Source organism: Xenopus laevis, chromosome 6L (assembly GCF_017654675.1).
Source record: "Xenopus laevis strain J_2021 chromosome 6L, Xenopus_laevis_v10.1, whole genome shotgun sequence".
NCBI lineage: Eukaryota > Metazoa > Chordata > Amphibia > Anura > Pipidae > Xenopus > Xenopus laevis.
In genome coordinates, this window is record NC_054381.1 from 110,648,620 (window position 1) to 110,673,094 (window position 24,475).

Genomic DNA, 24,475 nt, shown 5'->3' on the forward strand with positions numbered 1-24,475 from the left:
AACTGATTTAATCAGATTATGAAAAAAATAAATAAAATTGAGCATACAAATTTTTTCCCGAATCACTGACCTTTTTTTTTTTTAGTATTTGCCCAAAAACCCAGTCTGAGATTTTTGCATTCCGGCTTTTTGCAGCATTAGGGTATAATACTGTAAATCTCGAAAAATGTGAGGCTTTTTTTTCCACGAAAAACCTGAGTTTTCTGCAAAAATTCCTGGGTTTAGTAAATAATCCCCTAACTGTTATAGATATTATAGTGGCCACCATTTGGTTTGTGTTATGCCCTATTGTTACTGCATTATCCATTGGGGTAACATTTTCTTTAGCTTTACAGTACACTAGCTGAAATTTTTACAATTATTTTAAACATCATGTTTGTGTGTTCTCTGTCACATATATAACATACTATAGTTGCACAGCTACAGCGTGTCATTTGCTACGCTACCAATACAAATGTCACAATGGACCTTTAAAATAAAAAACATCTTTAAAAGTGGTTTATTGTTTACCTCTGACGGAGCAGTGGCTCTGAATACAGTTAATGTGCATGTTCTAGACAGGCTAAATATTATTTCTGAGGATAATAAAAGGCATTATATATGTTATACGCTTAATTTGTCTTTGTATTTCCATTCAGCAACGACTGCATTTTAATTCCAGTAACACTAATAAAAATTCTGCTATACTACTCATTATTATTCTAAAACAAAGAAAGCAAAATGTTTGCTTTAAATTGCATTAAAAAGTTAACAGTGTCCTGGACAAGTATCAGGCTTTCCTAAAATGCATTGTTTATCCTTTCTGTGATGCTTCCATAAACCAGACAGCAGAATGTTTTCATATGGCTGTCCACGTGTAGGCATTTAAAACCATTTGGTCTATTGCTTTTTTTTGCATCACATTCAGTTGAACTAATTGCTTCCTTCCATGGTAGTGCATTCCTATGGGGTCACGTGGTTCCATGCACACCATGACTTCCATCTGGAGTGTTAGAAGAAGACCCTATCCAAACTCTAGAACCAGAAATCAAACACCCATTCTATATAGCTCTACAAGCTTATTGAAAATGGTCTTATCCTTTTTTGTTTGAAATCTACATGCCATTATGCTCTGGGATTTTTCGTTATATAACTAGTGAGGCAATACCCAGGGAGCTTTACATGGTCAATTTGGCCCTTTTAGACTGATTCTGCTGCATATCTGCCCATGTAAGATGGGTCTACTCAAAATATACCCAAAAATCGCGCATGTTTGGTTTTCCTGTCAGATTGAGGATTGCATCTGCCATTGATGCGGTCTAGATCTCAAAGTCAGCATAACGCCAATTATGATCCAAGGGCCAACCAACCAGATCAGTCCAATATTGTCTACCTCAAGATGGGATCACCAAATGAGTGGATCTTATATTATAATATATGGCTAGCTTTACCTGTGATTTTCTGTCAGTCAGCACCTGTTTGCATAAATCCATTGCCCTGTTGAGTGGTATAGGTCCCAAAGCACAATTGAGAACATAGTGGTACAACTGTTGCCAGTGAGTGTGACAGCACAGTCCTCTGAATGTTCATACAGCATTGGCAAATGTAATTTTCACTACTCAAGTAGAATTTGTAAGAATAATATCTAAATGCACTTTGGAGCCCAGTGCTGCCGTGTTGGCTACCCTGTGTAATGATCAACAACTGTGCCCAAGGTTGTTTAAGAAGTCAACAAACCAATCACATACACACAAAAATTTTCCTAGGACACAAATTTACCCTATTGTCACTGTGTCTGATAAAGAACTTTGGTTGTTTTGTTTGCACGTGGCTGTCTATTTCCCAGGAAAATGTTACTTTTTACTGACTCTCTATCCCAACTTATGCTGTATTATGGATACAAATGAAAATGGATGTATTCAACCACCTTAACTGTACAGTTCTTCCATCTTTCATTTTGCTCCTTTGTAGGTGATTGCTTCATTTTGCTAAATGTCCAATCAGTGACAAACTTTTATAACTAAGTCCATGTCTTAGATTCTCTTTCAGTCTTCAGTTTAGCATTTTTGTTTAAAAGGGTAAGCACTGTTTGTGGAACTATGGCACTGTCTGGACTGAAGAATAAGTAAACCATAGCGTTTCTACGGAGCATCGTTTGTCGACCCAATTGGTTATATTTGGTCTCATATCTGGCCATGTGTTGTTCATTGTTCCTCCTTTTGTGTAAACATACGGATGACAGATGTGCTGCATTGTTTTGCAAGAGTTAGTTTTTGACTGTGTCCTTTTCTAACATCTCATATCCTGTTTTAATATTGATTTAGACATCTGGCAGGAACTAAAAGAATTTTCATTTCTTATTTTGCATTTCCAAGTCAATTTTGTGAAGTGCAGTTTTCCTGGAAATTAGTATGAACAACCAAGGTGAATCAATCATCTATCTTCTGTGCTGACAAATTAAGTTCTTAGGTTATTTTGTGCAAATATTACAAATATGCCCAACTTGCTTTGCTTCCTATAGCACACCTTTAAATTCCCGCATAAAAGCACCCCTCATCTGGCAATGTATAATTATGCCTGTCAGAACAGAGACTTTAAATAGCAGTAATTTGCACTGTCTAGATACTAAACTGGCTGAGCTTTTGCATCTGAACTTCTGATGTTAACTTGAGGTTTGCTTTCATTTATAAAAGCCTATCTTTGAGCAGTTTTTTGAGTGGATGAACAATTCTAGATGTATAAACATTTAACAAACGAGACAAGATCCACTTAACCAGAACCCATATAAAGTGCTAAAAGTGGTGAACCTTGGTTACTGAATTTTACTGTGAAACTTGAACTGTGTCCAGATAAATAAGGGGCGCAAAACCACAATAGATTATATGGGGATATTCTGTTTTTTTTTTATTAGTCGTTCATTTGTTTTATAAATTTCCTTGATTAGATGTAAGAACAAGAACCACTTAAAGTGTAGCATGCTTCTTAAAGTGAACCTGTTACCCAGACATAAAAAGCTTAAAAAGTTATTTTCAAAATAAACATGAAATCCAAATTCCTTTTTTCATTAAACCATTCATAGCTGTTGTAAACTGATTTAAAAATCTCAGCCATCAATCAAATATAGCTTTAGGCATAGAGGCGGAGCAGGCAATTACTTTCACTTTCCATTCAGAACTTCCTAGATGTCACTGCACTCCTCACATTACCCCTCTCTCTTTATCATTTAATTGTGTAACCAGCAGGGTCGGACTGCCGACCCAGATCCACACCCAGTAGCGATCCTAGAGGGGGCGGGCCCTGGTGCGTGACGTGCAGACAGCCCCACCCCCCTTCGTACGGCCGCCCGCCCTGGCCCGCTCGCACCCCCTGCTCTCCCGGTAGTTCCGCCACTGTCCGCACCCACATTAACTGCTTAATGTGAAAAATCATTGTGCACATTCGCTTGTGCGTGCGCACGCGGTGCACCGGCGCTTGCGCACAGACGCGGCACGCTGACGCATGTGCACACTGGCGTCGCCCCGCGCATGCGCACATATTCGCCGCAGCACAGGGGGGCCCTGGGATAGTGGCCCCCCAGTCCGACCCTGGTAACCAGTGCATGGGAATGGACATCAGGTCCCTCATTCTGGTGCACAAACAAGATTGTGAGATGATGCAAGGCTTGTCATAATAACAGTGTCCACAAAATGGCTCCTGCCTGCTTGCTATAATTATGAATTTTCAGACCTAAGTAAGCCAGATTTAAATAATTGATATATTGTAATTAAAGTTTATTTTGCTTGACTAACTTGATAAAATAGACTTTGGAATTTTTTTTTTGGATGACAGGTGCCCTTTAATGCAAAAGGATACACTTTTTGCATTATCGTGAACGCCTATTTTTTGCAGGCCGAATTTTAGTGGTTTTAAAGGCTTTTGAAACTACTTTTAAACTCACTTTCTCTAAAACCACGAATGCCATGACTTGTATTAAAAAATCTGAACTGAAAAAAACACAACTGGAAAAGTCGCAAAAACAGCAACTTTTTCGTATTGTCTCACAAAAACCAGCATCAAAAATATCCAAAAACCAGTTGTTGTAAGGGACATCTGCCATTGACTTCTACATGTTGTCGTCAGGCTTTAGCTAGAGCATTTTTGTATCGGAATTGCTGCAGTTTTGTTGCGTAATATATCCCCAAATAAAAACAAACATTTTCCCTGCAACTTTTTCAGATGTTTGGCATCAAAAACCCCCAATCTGAAAAAAATGTAATAAGTCAACTCCCTAGTCTAAGTCCTTTTCAGACATCATTTATTTTGTCTAGCAAATCAAATTACACAAATTGTAGCATGAGGCACTGTTTTATTGCACGTTTGCCCAAGGCAAAACAGGTGAGAAATGCTATTAATACTGCTATCCATTTTATCTTGTAACTGAAATTAATTTTGAATGAAGCATTTTCTAGAAATGGTTTCATAAGGTAGCTTTAAGACATAAATACAGTAAGTTCAACCCTTCCAAAATCCTTTACAGCTTAGCCCAGAGGAAGTAAAACAAAAATCCCTAACAATCCAGTTGAAAATTCAACCCTGCTTAATACAGTATATGGCAAATAGTAGTGGACTAAGAAAAAGCCCTGAGAAACTGATACACTATAATATGCTTTCCAGGAGCAGAATAGGACAATGGGAGTCTGTCAGTGCTGAAATATTGTTTGGGCCTGTCCTGAATTGTCGTTCCTTGGGGATAGAATTAAAATATATACAGGCTCATTTAGCAACAAAGTTCATGAATCAGATGCAAATAGCCAAGTTTTACTCACAATGGCACTTTTTTCCTAGCTTAATAGTGGGCACCTGCGAATCAGGTGTTTTGACAAGTTGCAACAGATATATTCATCTTGTGGGAATTAATAACACATTAGCATCCAATTTGCTTTTTTTTGGGAGGCACATGGAATTGTGGGTCAATTGCAAATTTCTGCACGTTGCACTTAGGGTTGCCACCTGTCCGGTTTTGACCCGGACAGCCTGGTAATTTGAAGGGCTGCTGATCGGCCGATCGCTGCGTCCAGGGTCGGACTGGGGGGACCGGGGCCTACCGGGACTGTTGCCGAGGGCCCCCCTCCGGCCACCCGTCCCCCCACTGTGACGCGCCGGCTCAGCAAGGAAGCCGCTCGGTGCGCATGCGCAACAGCGCCGCTTGGCGCGCATGCGCAGGCGGCGCTGCTCAGCGCCGATAATTTGTATTTATTTTTTTTAAATATAAATATTTAGAGAGGGGTTCTGGCCCGGCGGGGGCCCATGAGGGTCGGGGCCCACCGGGTATTTTCCCGGTGTCCCGCCGGGCCAGTCCGACACTGGCTGCGTCATAGCCCCACCCCTGATGTCACGGTCTGCCTCCTCTGCATCCGGCCCGCCCCCTATGTGTCACAGCCTGCCACCCTTCCATGTCACAGCCCCGCCCCCTGCCCGGTCTACACAGGGCTAAAAGGTGGCAACCCTAGTTGCACTTGACCTGTACATTTTGGCTGTGGAGTGAGGGCTGGGTAAAACATTTTTTGGGGAGCTCAGGCCCCCAAAGTTGAGCTACTGCCCTACATAATACCCAGTGGGGAAAGTACAATGTATACTAAATGGGCTCTGGAAAACTAAGAGTAAGCAGCAGGTTTAAAAAAAAAAAAAGAGAGTTGCAAATGATTATATGTGTAGTGTTTTTCTATATTTCTTCTCTATAAATATACATAAAGGGGCCCATTCATTAAGTTTGAGTGAAGGAATAGAAGAAAAAAAACTTTGAATTTCGAAGTGTTTTTTTGGCTACTTCGACCATCGAATGGACTACTTCGACCTTCGACTACGACTTCGAATCGAATGATTCGAACTAAAAATCGTTCGATTATTCGACCATTCAATAGTCGAAGTACTGTCTCTTTAAGAAAAAACTTCGACCCCCTAGTTCGCCACCTAAAAGCTACCGAAGTCAATGTTAGCCTATGGGGAAGGTCCCCATAGGCTTGGCTAACTTTTTTGGTCGAAGGATAATCCTTCGATCGTTGGATTAAAATCGTTCGATTCGAAGGATTTAATCGTTCGATCAAACGATTATTCCTTCGATCGTTCGATCAAACTATTTGAGCAAAATCCTTTAACTTCGATATTCGAAGTCGAAGGATTTTAATTCCCAGTCGAATATAGAGGGTTAATTAACCCTCGATATTCGACCCTTGATGCATTTGCCCCTTAATGTCTGCAATACTTTGTGAGTCTGTCGTGAGTCTGTCGTGAGTCTGTCGTGAGTCTGTCGTGAGTCTGTCGTGAGTCTGTCGTGAATCTGCGGCATGGACTGGTTACAGACTGGTTATATCTGAATAATATATTATGCTTAATTTGAAATTGATGTATTGCATTAATGAATATTTAATTGCAATTGTTAAAATGTTTCCCTTGCAAGACAAGGATTAAACAGAAAGGAACAACAAATCTTAAGTGCCTTGATCTGTTTTCTGTCAACTAGTGACTTTTATGCCCATCTCTGCTTCAAACGTCTAAACATTTATATACACTGTTACACTTTCTTCACCCTATTCATATATATAAATTTATGCTTAAGCAGAATGACTCAGTATTTCATGTAGGTGGCTGCCATTAGCTCCCAGACATGCTACATTATTAACTGTGAAATTACAAAGTGAATAAATTAAATGGTTTTCATTTTACATAATTCTTTGTAGTCCCACCTATATATTATGCATAATACATTTATGCACACATGGATTTTGCACCATTTTTTCTGGTCCCCTGAAAAGGGTAAAATGGGGGTTCTATAGTAGTTAAGATCCTTGTATCCTTGGCCAGAAAGAAATCTCACCCAGGGCCGGATTTACATAGCGGGTGCCCATAGGCCTGCTGTCGTTCGTCGCCACATCCCCTTTATTTGCGCACCTTTTTGGAGCAATGGGGATTGGTGCATGGGAAGTTTTAAAAACGTATCATCTCTCCTGCGCATCTCCAGTATTTCTGAACCAATGTGGATGTGATTGGGCAGCATGCCGCCCCCTAGAATCCTTCTGCTCTAGGCCTGGGCCTTGGTGGCCTTTCCACAAATCCGTGCCTGCTCTCACCCCTTCGACTGTGTGTGCGGGAGATTTAAACCCAGTCCCCAGTGCAGTCCCCTAACATTTCTGCCGTAGGCCTTTGTGGTTTTCCCACAAATCTGGTAATGATCTTTTTTCGTAGTTTAATTTTTTCATTCAATTACATGTGTAGGTGCATGTCTCTGCAATCTTTCCAGCTCATTAATATCTTCTTAAGTTCTGGGGGGCCAAATTGCACTGCATACACAAGGTAAGGCCTTACCTGAGATCTATATATTTACCCTTCCATCCTTTAAGTTAATGCTCTTTTAATGCAAGACAATATTTGACTTAGCAGCCATTGAATAACACTGCCTAGAGTTATATACTTTGTTATCCACAAAAATCCCTAATTATTTATCAATTAATTAGGCTGACATTTATCAACAAGGGGGTTATTTATTACAGGTCGAAATGTGAAACAGCAAAATTTATTATTCCTCGATGCTTCAAAAAGCCCAAATCTGAAAATCTGCCATCTCAGACCTGTCGAGGTCCTGTATAAGTCAATGGGAGAGACACCTATCTCAATTTGAAGTTTTCGTGGTCTGCGGTGGGTTTAGCCTGAAAAATATGACTTTTGCAGGGTTTCAGGCAAATTTTCTGTGATTCTGCAGATTTGCAGATTGTGCCCTTCCTGAGTCTTCTGATAAATGTTGAGCAACTGCTCCTTTTAATACTGAGGAACCCTGGAGCATCCAGCTACTCTTATGTAAACTGTGTTCTGAACGTGCACTCTGGAAATGACACGATCCTTACATGCATCTCATTAGTGTCAAAATGCAAGCACTATTACATCTGTTTGACACCGCGCCAGTGCGGTAGTAGAGCCCCATTATTACTTTCCATCTAGCCTTTCTATCTTTGACACGCTCACTTGCTGCCCTTCCATCACAACACTTGCAAATGTTGCACACAAAATTGCACTTCGCCCACTTCGCTTGCAACCATAAATGACCCCTATAATCTGAAAATGTATTGTCCATAGTGTGTCACTCTTACCTCTGCAGACTACTGAATTGCTAAATTGAATATACTGTATGTAAGATACAATATGTATCCAACTATTCCCACAGAGCACTTAATAGTGCTTGAGAAAAGGCCAAACATTTATTAGATTGCATTTGTAATATAATGCTACTCCTGGGGATTACAATATTTGCATTCTTTGCTGTAATTGAATCCAAAATAAATCATATCAAACAATTAGCACTACAGCTTGGAAAGCTCTACTCCATGGAATATGAGGTCAGGACGTCTGCTCCAAATAGTAGCAATTTAAATGAACACACATAGATCAAGTCCTACTACTTATTCAGCTTTCTTCAGTACAGATACAGTATGTGAGCTCATAAAAGGAATTGAAGGAAAGGGGTTACAACCCTAATTATGAACAAAAATACCCACAGAGTTGTGTCTCCAGCAAGCTGGATCAGTGCCTGGATCATTTCCAATTTGAGCTATAGCGTGGTAGCTACTTTCTCATTTGCACTGTTGTGCAAAAAAGCTGTAATCCCTTAAATCCCCTGAAAACTTTCAAAGCATTCCTAACATACACATGTTGTTTAGCATACACCGTTAAACCACATGCTTTAAAACACTTCCCCAAAATAAACCATTGCAACTCTAAAAGAGGCACGCAGTTATCATTGGAGATTATCAATCACATTAAACATTGTTCCATTGCTTTTCTCCAAGCAACTATACCATTATAGGATTAATTTACCTATCCCTGTTCACTTAACCAGCACTTCTGTCCCAGGGTATTCTGGACTCGCACTGACTCATACAGTCAGCGATGTTTTCATGGGTGAAGCATTTGTTTTAGCTCGCCAAAAGAGAGTGCAGAGACTTGAGGCAGTTTGCAACGAGCAAAACGCACTGTGCACAGTGCAAAAAATGGCAGCTTGTGGCACTTTGCACACTTCATTTCATAAGTTAAATGACTCCTTTTGTTATGGGGATGCAAGAAAAGAGAATGGTGACATACCTTTCTGATAATATGAGACTATGGTTCTTTGATATAAGTACACACACTTTGCACCCTTTTGTGGTACACGTTTAAAAAGTGTGACGTCATCATCTCCACTGTCACTTTACAGTTAAAATACAAACACAAGACATAAGGGTTTGCACATACAAATAGAAATGTTTCACATTGGTACACTTGCACTTCCTCATCATTTTAGATTGTAATCTCGTGTGCAGGGCCCCTCTCTGTAGTCTCTTAGAACTATGGCCATCTTCTCTGGATTACTGTTTGTATCTGCAAACATGTTTTATGTTTGTATATTAATAAACAACCCATTCTCCTGATATCAGCCACTATGTGCAGAATACTGACAATACATTACATGCACTTCCATTGATTAGATTATTTTCATTTCTTTTTTTTAAAGGTAAGTTTTATTTCTTATTTTTAAACATACATCAATCATACATACAACAAATAAGATTATTTTCATTTTTAACATTGAACAGGGGCAGATCATAGTTTCTATAAGTACTGGATTTATAAATATGTTTTAGTTGCTAACTGGCATTCACAGCTTAACCTGAGATTTCATATTACCTTGAAAAAATGAACACACGTTAACGCAACAGCCAGTATAGTGCACAAGCAATCAAGACATACAGACTTAATGTACTGTAATACTGTGAGGAGTATTAATGTGTAGCAAAGATATACAAAATGTATTGAGGAATTTCAATTCAATTATTGAGCTGAAGTGATTGTTTACCCAACTGTAAATCAGAATTTGCTAAATATAAAAGCTAAAATATGATTGTTATATATTGCTTTGGCTGTCATTATATTTTTTCTTTGGCAGCCACACTAACCTTTCTGTGTGCACAAACTAATATTAAAAAAACCTGTCTATCATAATAACAAATATGTATTAGAGACCCTAATTAAATATTATAAAACGGTCCATATGCAATAAAAGGCTCTAAGTTTGCCCTGGTGCAGTAATCCATAGAAGCCAATAAGATGTTTACTTTTAAACAGGTGACCAATAATGCTACCTGCTCATTGGTTTCTATGGGTTATGACACATGGTCTTAGTATACATTATTACATTGCCCCATGTTCATTCTATCCCTAACTAATCAGAGCAGAAATCACTCTTGCTTTTATTTAAAGAGGTGGTTCACCTTTAAAGGGATAATGTCATGGGAAAAAAAAAATTCCAAAATGAATCAGTTAATAGTGCTGCTCCAGCAGAATTCTGCACTGAAATCCATTTCTCAAAAGAGCTAACAGATTTTTTTATATTCAATTTTGAAATCTGACATGGGGCTAGACATTTTGTCAATTTCCCAGCTGCCCCAGGTCATGTGACTTGTGCTCTGATAAACTTCAATCACTCTTTACTGCTGTACTGCAAGTTGGAGTGATATCACCCCCTCCCTTTTCCCCCCCAGCAGCCAAACAAAAGAACAATGTGAAGGTAACCAGATAGCAGCTCCCTAACACAAGATAACAGCTGCCTGGTAGATCTATGAACAGCACTTAATAGTAAAAACCCATGTCCCACTGAGACACATTCAGTTACATTGAGAAGGAAAAACAGCAGCCTGCCAGAAAGCATTTCCCTCCTAAAGTGCAGGCAAGTCACATGACTGGGGGCAGCTGGGAAATTGACAAAATGTCTAGCACCATGTCAGATTTCAAAATTGAATATAAAATATATGTTTGCTCTTTTGAGAAATGGATTTCAGTGCAGAAGTCTGCTGGAGTAGCACTATTAACTGATGTGTTTTGAAAAAAACATGTTTTCCGATGACAGGATCCCTTTAAGTTAGAATGTTATAGAATATCCTATTCCTAGAAAATTTGCAGTTGGTCTTCATGATTTATTTTGTATACTTTTTAAATTGTCTTCTGCTTTTTCCAGCTTTTCAAAAAAGCATTGTTACTTTTTATTACTTAACCTTCTTTTCATTCTCTCTGATATTCATATTCCAGTTTCTTGTTCAAAAAGCTTATTGGTTTTAGGCTAAACTGGATCCTATCAGGGTCAGACAGTTGTTGAAATTCTAAAAGCTGGAAAACCCGCAAAAAAAATGAATACCAATTGCAAATTGTCTTAGAGTATCAATGTCTACATCATGCTAAAAGTTAATTTAAAGGGGAGCAACCCTTTTAACTATAATTTATAAATCATGTAGTGTGGGGAGTACTGTGATGCTCATCCCAGTTGTTTGTGCACCAGAATAGGGGACCTGATGTCCATCCCCATGCACTGGCTACACATTTAAATGGTTAAGAGAAATGGCGGGATGTGGGAGAGCAGTGACATGTAGGTGCTGACTGGAAAGTGAAACGAATTGCTTGCCCCGCTTAGGCATAGAGAAGGGGCAGGCAATATTTGATTGACAGCTGATATTTTTAAATGAGGTTAAAACAGCTATGAACCCTTTAATAAAAAAAAATTTGGATTTCAAGTTTAATTTGAAAAGTACCTTTATTATACAGCTTTTTATGTCTGAGTCACAGGTCCACTTTAAAGCTGCAGTGTACACATGATTTTCAGATCATAAATAGGTACAAAACATCAGTCTATGTTTGCTGAAAGTATTATGGCCATGGAAATAATAACAGAACATGTTAAGCTATTTATATTTTATATTAGAGCCTATTCAATGTTGTGCAAAGAGAGATGTCTATTTGTATGTAATACTGCTAAATGCTTGTCAAGAACATGTCACCCAGTGTGGCCTTTTCTGATGCAGGATGTTCTGATGTAGAAAACTGTGTTGATATTCACATTTGGACATGTTAATTCCTATCACTAACGGACATTGACAGTATATTATAACGGTCCCAAATCATCCTAACATCAAACAAAAAGGGAAGCATTTGAACAGCTTTCACACAAGTGATCATTTATTTGGATTAAACTCACATTTTATGAGTATTTATGATTATTATAAATCTTATTTCATTTTCTTTTAACTCGGTATACAGCTAAGTTACTTCCCAGTGAGGAGACACAAAGCTAAAATGGCAAGATTTTGCTGATGCTGGTTAAGGCCACCTGTTAAAATAGTCTGTCAGCAGGGAAATATTCTACAAATATATTTTATTTACCTTTAAAGAAAAAAAGGAAATAACAAGTACCTTGTCTGCAAGACCTACAGTCAGTCAGTTAGCTACTTCTGGAGTATTTTACACACCTGTTGTACACACCTATCCATTTCTAACACAGACAAATCTATATGGTGCTTGGTGATATTCACTGAATAATTTCTGACTACTGACAGAATATAGACACTCTGATTTTTCTTCTTCATTTGCTTTCTTTGATCCTCCTCTGCTTCTCTGTTTCTTCACAAGCAGTGTTAACATATATTATTGTTAATTACTTTGCTTGCTTCTTTTATTCTCACATTTCTTCCTTATACAAGTGTGGGATCTGTTATCCGGAAACCCGTTACCCAGAAAACTCCAAACTACGGGAAGGCCATCTCCCATAGACTCCATTTTATCCATATAATCCAAATGTTTGAAAAATGATTTCCTTTGTCTCTGTAATAATAAAACAGTACATTGTACTTAATTTCTACTAAGATATAATTAATCCTTATTGGAGGCAAAACCAGTCTATTGAGTTTATTTAGAGGCACATTTATCAAAGGTTGAATTTCGAATTCATGTGAGTTTTTAAAAACTCCCCTAAACTCCAATTTATTCTAAAATCGACCAATCGAAATATATTAAAAATATAAGATTTGATGGATTAAATGGAGCCGAAAACTCGAATGGAATTCAAATTGAATTCGATGCGAATTTAAAAAACCCAAATCGTGTTTTTTCTCCGAAAAACACTTGAATCTCTGGAAGGCTGCAAACAACTCCAAACTGACCCTGGATGTCTCCCATTGAGTTAAACAGCAATTCGGCAGGTGTTAGGTGGCGAATAGTCAAATTTGAGTTCTTAAAGGGCCAGTGTATGTTAAATCTTGAAAATCTAGTTAATATTCTTTGAAAAAACTCAAATCAAATTTGAATAACTCTCTAGTCAGGTTTGACAGTTTTGACCATCTAAAAAAAATTTTCAATTTGACCCTTGATTAATCTGCCTCTTAATGTTTACATGCTTTTCTAGTAGACTCAGGTATGAAGATCCAAATTACAGAAAGATCTATTATCCGAAAAACCCCAAGTCCCGAGCATTCTGGATGACAGGTCCCATACCTGTATTTGTATTACTATTTATTCCTCACATCATTATCTCTAACCTCTACTTTTCTTTCTTCTCAAAGTTTTCTTATTTCATTCCTTCTTTGCGTGATGTTCTGTATTTTCCTTCTTTTCTTTATGAAATCACTATATTATCACAAATTACTGTATTATCCCCTACCCTTTTCAGTCTTCATTCTCACGTGTTCCTACTGTACTAGATTACTCCATCCTCCATTAATCATTTTTCTCCTTTCTTCTCCCATTGCGTTATCCATTTTTTCTTCATTCTTTTTAATGTATTTCTCTTGTAATTTCCTAAATTAAATAGTTGTCTCTTTATTTCACTTCTATTTTCTTAATTCTTCAGTCTTCTTCTTCATTCTTCTGTCCTTCTGTGTATTGTTTTATCCCCTTTCTTCTATTTCTTCCTTTTTATTTACACTTTTGCAGTCATTTCAGTTTTTCTCTTACCATGTATATTAAAGTTGTCAATTCTGCCCCAGTTCTTTTCACTGCTGTGTCCTAAGCTGGAGACTTTTTTTTTTTAATTTGACTTTAAAGCCCTTAAAAGGTTAAATGAATGCTAACATATATATAAAAAAAAAAATCATATATTTGAATTATATTATAGGAGGGTCGTTATTGTTATATGTAGCATGTATAAATATACGAGTCTCAGTAATGGTGTTGTTTTTTGGTGTTGTTTATTGTAGCACTGCAAAATATTTCAAGTGTTCCTGTTCATGAATTAGTAAAAAGAAAAACACAAACATTGTTTATTTTTTTCCCCCATTCAGGTTCAACTTGGGAGAAAGCAATACGACAAATTGGTTTTGAGAGGTAAGACAACAGTTTGTTTTTTTTTATAAATTTTTATAGAAGAAAATTCCAAATAGAACATAGAACTAGAAAAAGAGTTCTTGAAATGATGCAAATTGCAAGAGGCTATTTACCCAAGACAGCAGAAATAGATAAATGACATCTTATTTGTGTATTCACTGCTAGTGGTTGTGTCTTTGTAAAATATATCTCATTCCTGTATATTCATTTTGCGTCTCTAAGGAAAGCTCTTTAGCACTGATCTTTAAACTGTGATTCCTATAGCTCTGTAATTAGTGATGGGCGAATTTGCGCCGTTTCGCTTCGCCGAAAAATGCGCGATTTTTCGCGAAACGGCGAAAAATTCGCGACGAATTTGCGCGATTCGCGCCGAGCGAATAAATTCGCGAAACGCCCGCGAAAAAACGGTCAAAAACGGGCGCCGGCGTCAAAAACGGACGCCGGCGTAAAAAACGAGACGCCGGCGTCCGTTTTTGACGCCGGCGCCCGTTTTTCCGACGCCGGCGCCCGTTTTTTGACCGTTTTTTCGCGGGCGTTTCGCGAATTTATTCGCTCGGCGCGAATCGCGCAAATTCGCCGCGAATTCGCGCCTGGCGAATAAATTCGCCCATCACTATCTGTAATGTCACATAGGTATACCATATAGAGTGATTTCCTGATATACATTCACAAAGTTATTGCATTATGCAGTAACCGATTGCTATGGGTTTCTGGTCCAAATCAAAATTTTCGTATTTTTGCCACATAAACCCTCATATTTTTTTTCCTTGTACCATTTGCTCTGTAGTACCTACTACCTACTCCGAGAGTCCATGATACTGCTTATAGTTCTCTAGTATTCTTTTATTTATTTGTTGCAAAATAGGAGTTTGCAGGCATCTCATGCAAGCAGTACAAACCTAGTAAAGTTAAAAATCCAACCCTACCCTTGGTACCAAAACTGGCCACTACTCTACTCTGTATAAAGCGCAACACTTATTGGTATGTGGAAGTTGTGTGTTGGTAAAAATTGAAGCAGCAGGAGCTGCCCACTTTTAGAGTCAAAGCAATATAGTTTATATATAATTATGTATAATTTGTAAAATTACAATAAGACCAGAAGAAGACTAAAGAAAACAGTAAAATTATTAAAAATTATAGGAAAAACAGATCCACTTTTAATTTCAATATTTGTCCAAAAAAGAAGAAAATAGTGAATCATATATTAATATAAAATGTATGTAGGAATCATTTATACATGCAAAATTATATAACAAGCTGCCAGAACAGGCAGGCGTTAATATGATTCCTTTTGGCTAGAGAACATTTGCCTTGAATTAATTTGATATGTTTCTTCTTGTATTTTTGCATTGTTATACTTGGCTTTTTACTTTAGAGTTCATAGCTTAAGAGGTTTGGTAAAATCAGAAACTGCAGTACATGATTTTATCCATGGCTGAACTTTAGATGGCTTTCAATAAAATAAAGTATTTGGCATATGCACTTTTAAAAGTGTCCTACACTTTACAAATTACGCGCATGTAGATATATGAGTAGGCAGACTGTAAACTTTGTAACTTTACCTGTTTTGTTGAAGCGTTTACATCTTTTTATTGTCCCTTAAATTAATTAAATGATAAGGTCTATGCAAAGAACATTCCCATGGTATGGTTATATTAAAGGGATACTGTCATGGCAAAAAAAAAATATTTTCAAAATGAATCAGTTAATAGAGCTGCTCCAGCAGAATTCTACGCTGAAATCCATTTCTCAAAAGAGATTTTTTTATATTCAATTTTGAAATCTGACATGGGGCTAGACATATTGTCAATTTCCCAGCTGCGCCAAGTCCCTCAGTACTTGTAGTGAAATACATCTGCCAAAGGTTGCATAGAGTGTTTGGTGTGTGACAAAACAATTTCTGTAAATGATTTGATAGCTGAAGTTTCCCATTCACATTTCCTAGTGCTCATTCACTGAGCACAAGCTTTTGGGGGTTGTGCTTTGTTTTGCACCTCATGCTTCTTAGGATATGGCTTCTTAGCATTTACACCCTTAACGTACCCTTCATGTTACATGATGGGTAGGATGGCGAATGCTCAGGTGCCTCCCAAGACCACCCCTTATAAATAAAGTGCTGTTGAATAACTTCAGTGCTGCATTTATGGGAGGAGCACAGGTATCTGTATATAAATGGTTTTAAAACTGAAAGCTAAAGAGAATCAGTTGTAAACTTAGGTAACCTAAGGACTCATTTATGAACACAAGCACAAGTGCAAAATACTAAAATGGACTCCACACATTGCATTGCTTTAATTCTGCAAATATGATTCCAATTGACTTGAGATTCAAGTTTCAGAAACTCGAGTTTGAATTACTGTTTTTTTTTTGCCACACAATCAAAATAATTCTTAAAATGACTAGTGATTATGCATTGGCATGCAGAAGCATAGTTACAGAAATCGGAATGTACATATTTGATCATAAATATACGAACAGGAGGACGGCATATTTGATCATAACTGCTGCATCTAATGCCCCAAAAAGCCAATTTTAAAATGAAATTTAGGAAGATGGATTTTAGTGCATTCATTTGTAATTGTATTGAAAACATATCTGCAAGGACTTTGTACAAACAAATACAATAAGTTTTTTTTTTTACATGGCCACATGCAGAAATCTCTGGTAGAAATAATCAATGACATTATTTTTACTTGGTATTTTCAGGAGATATAGATGAGGATGCTATTGTTTTAAAATATGTACTCTAGAACATCTGCTTTAAATCACTCAACTTCTGTCTTTTTCAAAAAAGCACATGCTATGCATTTTTGAAAAAGGGGTTTCATATATAATATTTAGCACTAACTTCCCAAGTGCACTTTCACAAAATGAAGATATATAGGTATTCTCAAGCTTTAAAGCTGGTGCCTTATAGGTGACTAGGTTACTGCTAAGGATCACCACCATTCGTAACAAAGTATTGTGGTACTCCAACTCTCACCTGTGGGAAGAGACTGCTTTACTTAAGCAGAAACTTGGATTCTTGAAAGAAGGAAGGAAAAAGGAAGATTAGATTGTGCTAAAACTTGGACAAATGTTCAAATATTAGCCAGACAATCATCCCTCACACACAGTGAAAGCAATTTTAAAATGGTGAAAAAGGGTCACTATCTGAAAACCTTGATCACAGTCCAATTAAAAATTCTTCTGGCTACCCGGAAAAACTTAGCGAAAAACATGCCTGGAAGAATGGGCCAAAACTCTAAAACAGTTTGGAAAGCTGAATATGCTTGTGGTTACAATAGACTTATGCACACAGCACAACATAAAATAATATCACATTAAAAAGAACTATATATCAGAACTAATCTAGTCCACCAATTGACTCCAAATAAGTCATAAGAGGTCCCGCATAGGCTAAAACAGCAATTCGCCAGGTTTCAGATGGTGAATGGTTGAAGTTGAATTTTTAAAGATAGTACATGATAAATTTTGATATTCAAATTTTTTTTAAATTCTAATCGAATTTGGACTATTCCCTAGTCGAAGTACAGGTATAGGATCCCTTATCCGGAAACCCGATATCTAGAAAGCTCCAAATTACGGAATGGCTGTCTCACATAGACTCCATTTTATCCAAATAATCCAAATTTTTAAAAATGATTTTGTTTTTCTCTGTAATAATAAAACCGTAGCTTGTACTTGATCCCAACTAAGATATAATTAATCCTTATTGGAAGCAAAACCAGTCTATTGGGTTTATTTAATGTTTATATGAATTTCTAGTAGACTTATGGCTTGAAGACCCAAATCACGGAAAGATCCGTTATCCGGAAAACCCCAGGTCCCGAGCATTCTGGATAACAGGTCCCATACCTGTACATAAAAAATAGCTCGAAAATTCACCTCAACCTTTGATAAATCTGCCCCTTAATGTACATTCATATTTTAAAAAGTAGTTTTTTAGTGTCAGTATCACTTTAAATATAAGCTCTTCTTTTGGTTGCAGTGTGATTTCCATATCCTAATACTCTACTCAAGTAATGCTGTTTTGGAAGAGTTTTAGTTTAGTGTCCAACAAAATCATAAAATAGTAATCAATAAGATATAAAATATTCAGTAGAAGAATAACACCTCATTAATTTTACTTATTGTAATTACTTTTTACTAAAAGCAGCTGATATATATTACTGCTTAAAAAAGAATAAAGCCCCTTAGTTTGCCTTCAGCTTCAAAATTGTGCAAAGTTGTATTTGCATACACTAATGATGATGTAAGAAATGAGTGTATGAAAATATCAACAATATATCTAAATAAGTAGCATAAGTAATATGCATTATATATTTACCGTCTTTTTAATTAATTAAAATTATATATTTTTATAATTCTATATATTTACCGTCTTTTTAATCAATTATCTATGAATCTAACGAAACAATATACCCATTACCTTAGAGTGAGTTTCAAACATTAAGAAGTAACTGATTTCTAATCTAATGAATTGAAACATTGTTGTAATAAACATAGAGACGTTTTTAACAACTTATAAAAACAGTTACATATATTGTTACATTTTGGGAAACATTTGATTAATAAGATGTTGCTTTTTGTATAGCTATGCTTTTTACCTATGTACTCAAGTGTTATCAATTAACACATTGATTGAGTTGGCGTAACTTTGTGGAAGAAGGGGGAGTTTCCCATGTGGGTATAAGTTGTGGGACAGAAGATTACCTGCTCAGGTCTCTGAGGTAGTACGTAGTTACGAATCGCATCAGAGCTCGGGCTGTTTATTCCTTTTATCGAATGTAACCAATAAAAGCGGATGTTTTAACTACACATTAAATTGAACGATCATTGACAGTTCTACAAAATAAGTAGCTAATGTTCATATTCATAAAACATGTGGTATATTTAGTGAGGAAGAAAAGAATGTTCACTAATTGTAATTAATTACAAGAGTTTCCAGAACCCATATTTTAAAATTACAGGAAGCATACACTATATCATATATAGGTTATCCTAAAGCTTGTTTTCTAGAAAGCTCCAAATTAAGGGAGACATCTCCCATATACTAAATTTTAAGCAAATAATCAACATTTTTAATCACAATTTTCTTTGTCTCTGTAATAATAAAACAGTACATTGTAATTGATCTTAACTAAGATATAATTAATCCTTATTGGAGGCAAAACCAGTCTTTTGGGTTTATTTAATGTTAAATGATTTCTTAGTAGAGAGAAGTATGGAGATCTGAATTGTAGAAAGATCCCCTAACCTAAACATCCCAGGTCCTGAGCATTCTGGATAACAGGTCCCATACCTGTACTATTGAATTTTAAATGTAACATTAGGATTTTGCATACCTCCCAACTGTCCCGTTTTTAGAGGGGCAGTCCCTCTTTTGACAGCTCAACCTGCAGTCCCTCGTTTGTACTGGAAAGTCCCGTTTTTCTCTGCACTGAACAGGCAGAAAAGTTAGACTCACAGCCTAAAGGGCAATTCACCTTCATTAGCAAAACTGTAATAACTGAAAAAAACACAGAAATTTGTTCAAACTTTCCTAACCTGACAAATTTTGTAGAATGAACACAGTAATTAGGGGGTGTGACCACAAAATGGGCGTGGTCAAAAAATGTTGCTACGCACGCCAACTTTTTTGTCCTTTTTATTTCCAAAATGTTGGGAGGTATGGGATTGTGAAGCACATATGATCATTTCTGTCAAAAATCTGTGTACTGCCCATGTTCTTAATATGTAAGCTTCACCTTGGCATGTTTAGAGAGCCTTCCATAAGTACACATCCCCTTCTAACAGACCTGCCATTACTGAATCAGATTTGCTCTTTCTACACACAGCACTGAAAAGCATACATTCCACAATATTTCCATTGAAGCAAGTCGATAGAATTACAGCAAGCATATTAAAGTATGTGATCACTTGACCATTCACATAGGAACTTAAGTATCATTGCTTAATTGAATTCCTACGTGATGCTATGAATATAATATTTAATATATATATATATATATATATATATATATATATATATATATATATATATATATACTGATGACATTCATGATGATGGATTACATTAACGAAGAAGATCTAGTCTTACATATAAATGGTGGCCTGTCTTAAATGCAGCACAGAGATTAATGCCTAACACACTAAAGTCTGGGCTTTATCATTTGAAGAATTATTTATAAAATATGTTCCAGTGAAAATATTTTTGCCATTAACAGTTCAAATGAACTCCGCATAGAACTTGCCAAAGGAAACATAGCTAGCAGACCAAAAAAAAAAAAATTCTTAGTAAGGTATAATCAACGTAGCCCTGCTTTCAGGGGCTTGTAGGAAACTCTTTGTCAGAAGCATGTTATCTTAGACAACAAATTCACTCCCGTTACTCATGTGTTCATTACATTATATGTCTTTGACATGCAACAACAAATATAATCTTTAGTTAAAATGTACATATATTGGCTTCAAATAGATCTGTTTCCCTGTCTTTATAAATGTAATACTGTCCACTTGTTTTTCTGAATGAAAATATCTTAAATAACTAAATGGCATTATTCATTTAAGGAACTATAAGGCTCATTGTTGGAGTCACGATTATTCATAATCATTAAGGAATAATTATTTTTCGATTGATACCTTTCTTCTACCTGCTTTCTATTTTTTTTGTCTCTTCTGCTGATGTATTGTGTCAGTGTCTTGATAGGCAAGGAGTGACAATGGCATGTTAAATTTAAGTAGTTACGGGCAAATATAAGAACAAACAATGAATCTTATGTCCTAGGATATTACATTAAAGTTGAATAGGAAGGTTATAGTAAAATGCAGATTGGGGTGGGCAAATAATTAGTGCATAGATGACGTAGTTTGTAGCAGAATTTCAGATCATAAAGTTTTTGATGCTCCTGTCTGTGCCCACCTTTTAAAAGCATACTGTTAACTGAGGGTAAGTGTGAAAAGTGGGACTGTATGAATCATATCTGCTTTGCCTTGTTAAATAGATTGCGCTACCAATATTTAGAATTTTTTAGAAATTACATATTCACTGTATATATATAACTCAGCAATGTGCAATTTTGCAATATTTCTATGTTCGAGCCTTAAAATTGCATTTGCAGCCCTAAGCAATACCCTTTAGTGCACCCATTTACTTAGCACGAGTGAAGGAATAGTTTTTTTTGGCTACTTCGACCTTCGAATGGGCTACTTCGACCTTTGACTACGTCTTCGACTTCAGATCGAACGATTCAAACTAAAAATCGTTCGACTATTCGACCATTCAATAGTCAAAGTACTGTCTCTTTAAGAAAAAACTTTGACCACCTATTTCACCACCTAAAAGCTACAGAAGTCAATGTTAGCCTATGGGGAAGGTCCCCATAGGCTTTGCTAGCTTTTTTTGGTCGAACAAAAATCGTTTGATCAATGGATTCAAATCTTTCGAACGATTCGAAGGATTTAATCGCTGGATCGAACGAATAGCGCTAAATACTTCGACTTCGATATTCGAAGTCGAAGGATTTAACTTCGACAGTCGAACATCAAGGGTTAATTAACCCTCGATATTCGACCTTTAGTAAATTTGCCCCTAAAAGTTTACTATAGATCATGATTATTGTTTTTTAATTAATAATTTTTACTTGAAATTCCAAAATGAGAATTTCTGACACCACATCTACAAATATGGCAGGCAAAGGAACATTGAGATGGGATAAATTAGTTAAAAGCATTGGGCAAAATTCGAGTTTTCAAGGTTATTTTTTGGGCAAAAATCTAATTTTTGGGTAAAAAAAACCTCAAATTTTTCAAGATTTATTATACCCAGACCATGGAAATAGCTTGAATCAGAAAATACACCATCTAAAACCTGTCAAGGTCATGTAGTCAATGGCAGAGGTCCCTTGAACCATTTGAAGATGTTTATAGCCTTCAGGATGTTCGAGTTTTTTTCGTAGGGTTTTGCCTGAAAACTCAAAAATTCAAGTGAATTCCGCTGAAAATCAGATTAATTTGAGTTTTTGGGTTAATTTAGTTTTTGAGTTAATTTGAGGTATAAAAAACTCTAAAATTCTCGATAGATAAATAACCCCCTAAATGTCACAATGAATAAATCAGTAGCTGGCACACCTTTCATGCTGATGAGTTTATAAGAAATGAAGGAAATGAAAATAAAAACGAATCCATTTTTAAGTTTACATTTTGGGAAAACAGTAAAAAATAAAACATTTGAAAAAAACTGTGGTAAGCTATTTCCATAAGTAAACTGTCCCTTGAATAGTTTGTTAAAATATTTGTATAGTAAAGTCTGACAAAAAGTTGATAGACAAATACCAATTTGTAAAAGTAGCAACATGCATTCATGTTTAGTCTGGGAAGTACGCAAAGTTCTTCTTAGCTAACCAGGCTAAAATAAAGCAACTGTGTCTGGATACAGAACACAAAGAATGTATTGATGAGAGCCACGGTTACATTACAAGGCGTTCTGTTTGGCCAGTATATAGTATGGAATCCTACATCTCTATACTTTATGATATATTAAGCATTTATTGACTTACTTTACTTAGTGACTTTGAAGAAATGTCTTTATTTTATATATATTGGAAAGATATAGTTATACAAACAGTACTCCTATAATGTAACTTATATTAGTTATACAGGATATAGAATCAGACAGTACAAGATTCTAAGAATGATATAGCTTTAACTTGGCCTTGCTGATTTTTGTGAAGTTCCTAATGGCATCCCCTGTATGGTTAATGCTTATTTGCCTTCCCAAATATGTTTTAGCTTAAAGCGATACCGACACGTTCCTATAAAAATCATAGGAACGTGTCAGTATCAAGTATGTGCTGCACCCGCAATAGCTCCCACCCAAGATCTTTTAGCAGTGTCGGGGGGTCAGGTTCATGCAGGTTCGCGGGGCTGGGGGCGGCTTTGAGGGGAACTATTGTGGGTGCAGCACATACTTGATACTGACACGTTCCTATGGTTTTTATAGGGACGTGCCGGTATCGCTTTAATATTGAATAATTGGATAAGAAGGTTGGACTTTAAAGGGGTTGTTCACCTTCCAAACAATTTTTTTCAGTTTTGCCAGGGTTGCTTCAGAAGGGGAAAATTACCCTTTACACTTCAAAATTAGAAAAACGGTGACACATAGAAAATAGAAAGTAAATGGAAAAAGTCGTTATTTCTGGTGATCTATTGGAAAACAACTTGTTGTTCGAAAGTGAACCACACCTTTAAACACAATTCATTTGTATCAATATTTTATATGTAGCATTTTTTAGGACAATTAGTAATTTATAGCATATACACTAAAAACATAAAAAAGGCATGAAAGCACAAAGGAGGAGTGTTACACAAAGTAAGGAACAATAGCACAATAGAAAATGAGAAATGTGAGGAATAAGGTCCAACCAAAACCAACCAAAACGTTCTGTATAGCAAGCTTTGCTTTTGACATTGTTATGCTGTACCTGATGGGAACATATATATTGAAATTAGTTGAAACTATCTGATAGTTGGAGGAGTAGGATTTTTTATTCATCATTAAGAGAGACACACCATACCATGTATTGAATATTGACATGTTGTTATTAGCCCAGTACCAGAGATTAAGGGATTATCATTACTAAAAAAAAGAGGTAACATTCAGTTCCTATTCATGAAAATGATTTTACCAAATGAATATGCCCATATAAAAGCACTGTGTTAAACTTTATGCAAGAAGCATCGTCAATTTATTGCTTGTTCTTTTACAGGCACTTTCTGAATTGGTAATGTGTTACAAATAAGCATTGCAAACTGAACAGAACCAAATACCTTTAGAAAAGAGCTTTAACAAATTCTGCTATATGTGATGTTTTCAGAAATGTTGAAAAACATATTTTTAACTCTTAGGGGCCGATTCACTAAGCTCGAGTGAAGGATTCGAATGAAAAATACTTCGAATTTCGAAGTATTTTTTCGGTACTTCGACCATCGAATGGGCTACTTCGACCTTCGACTACGACCTTCGACTTCGATTCGAACGTTTCGAACGAAAAATCGTTCGACTATTCGACCATTCGATAGTCGAAGTACTTTCCCTTTAAAAAAAACTTCGACCCCCTACTTCGGCAGATAAAACCTACCGAAGTCAATGTTAGCCTATGGGGAAGGTCCCCATAGGCTTGCTAAACTTTTTTTGATCGAAGGATTTTCCTTCGATCGTTGGATTAAAATCCTTCGATCGAACGAACGAACGTTTAGCGCTAAATCCTTCGACTTCGATATTCGAAGTCGAAGGATTTCAATTCGAGGGTCGAATTTCGAAGTATTTTTTACTTCGAAATTCGAC

General features: G+C 36.5%; 1 protein-coding gene across 7 annotated transcripts in view; it reads left to right on the forward strand.

Moving 5' to 3' along the window:
* Window positions 1–24,475, forward strand: part of LOC108719190 (piezo-type mechanosensitive ion channel component 2) — a 225,938-nt gene that overhangs the window by 101,695 nt on the left and 99,768 nt on the right. For all 7 annotated transcript variants that reach the window (XM_018267875.2, XM_041566359.1, XM_018267876.2 and 4 more), the window contains exon 4: window positions 14,085–14,127. In XM_018267875.2, coding sequence (XP_018123364.1) covers window positions 14,085–14,127 — 43 coding nt within the window. The remainder of the gene's footprint in view (window positions 1–14,084; window positions 14,128–24,475) is intronic.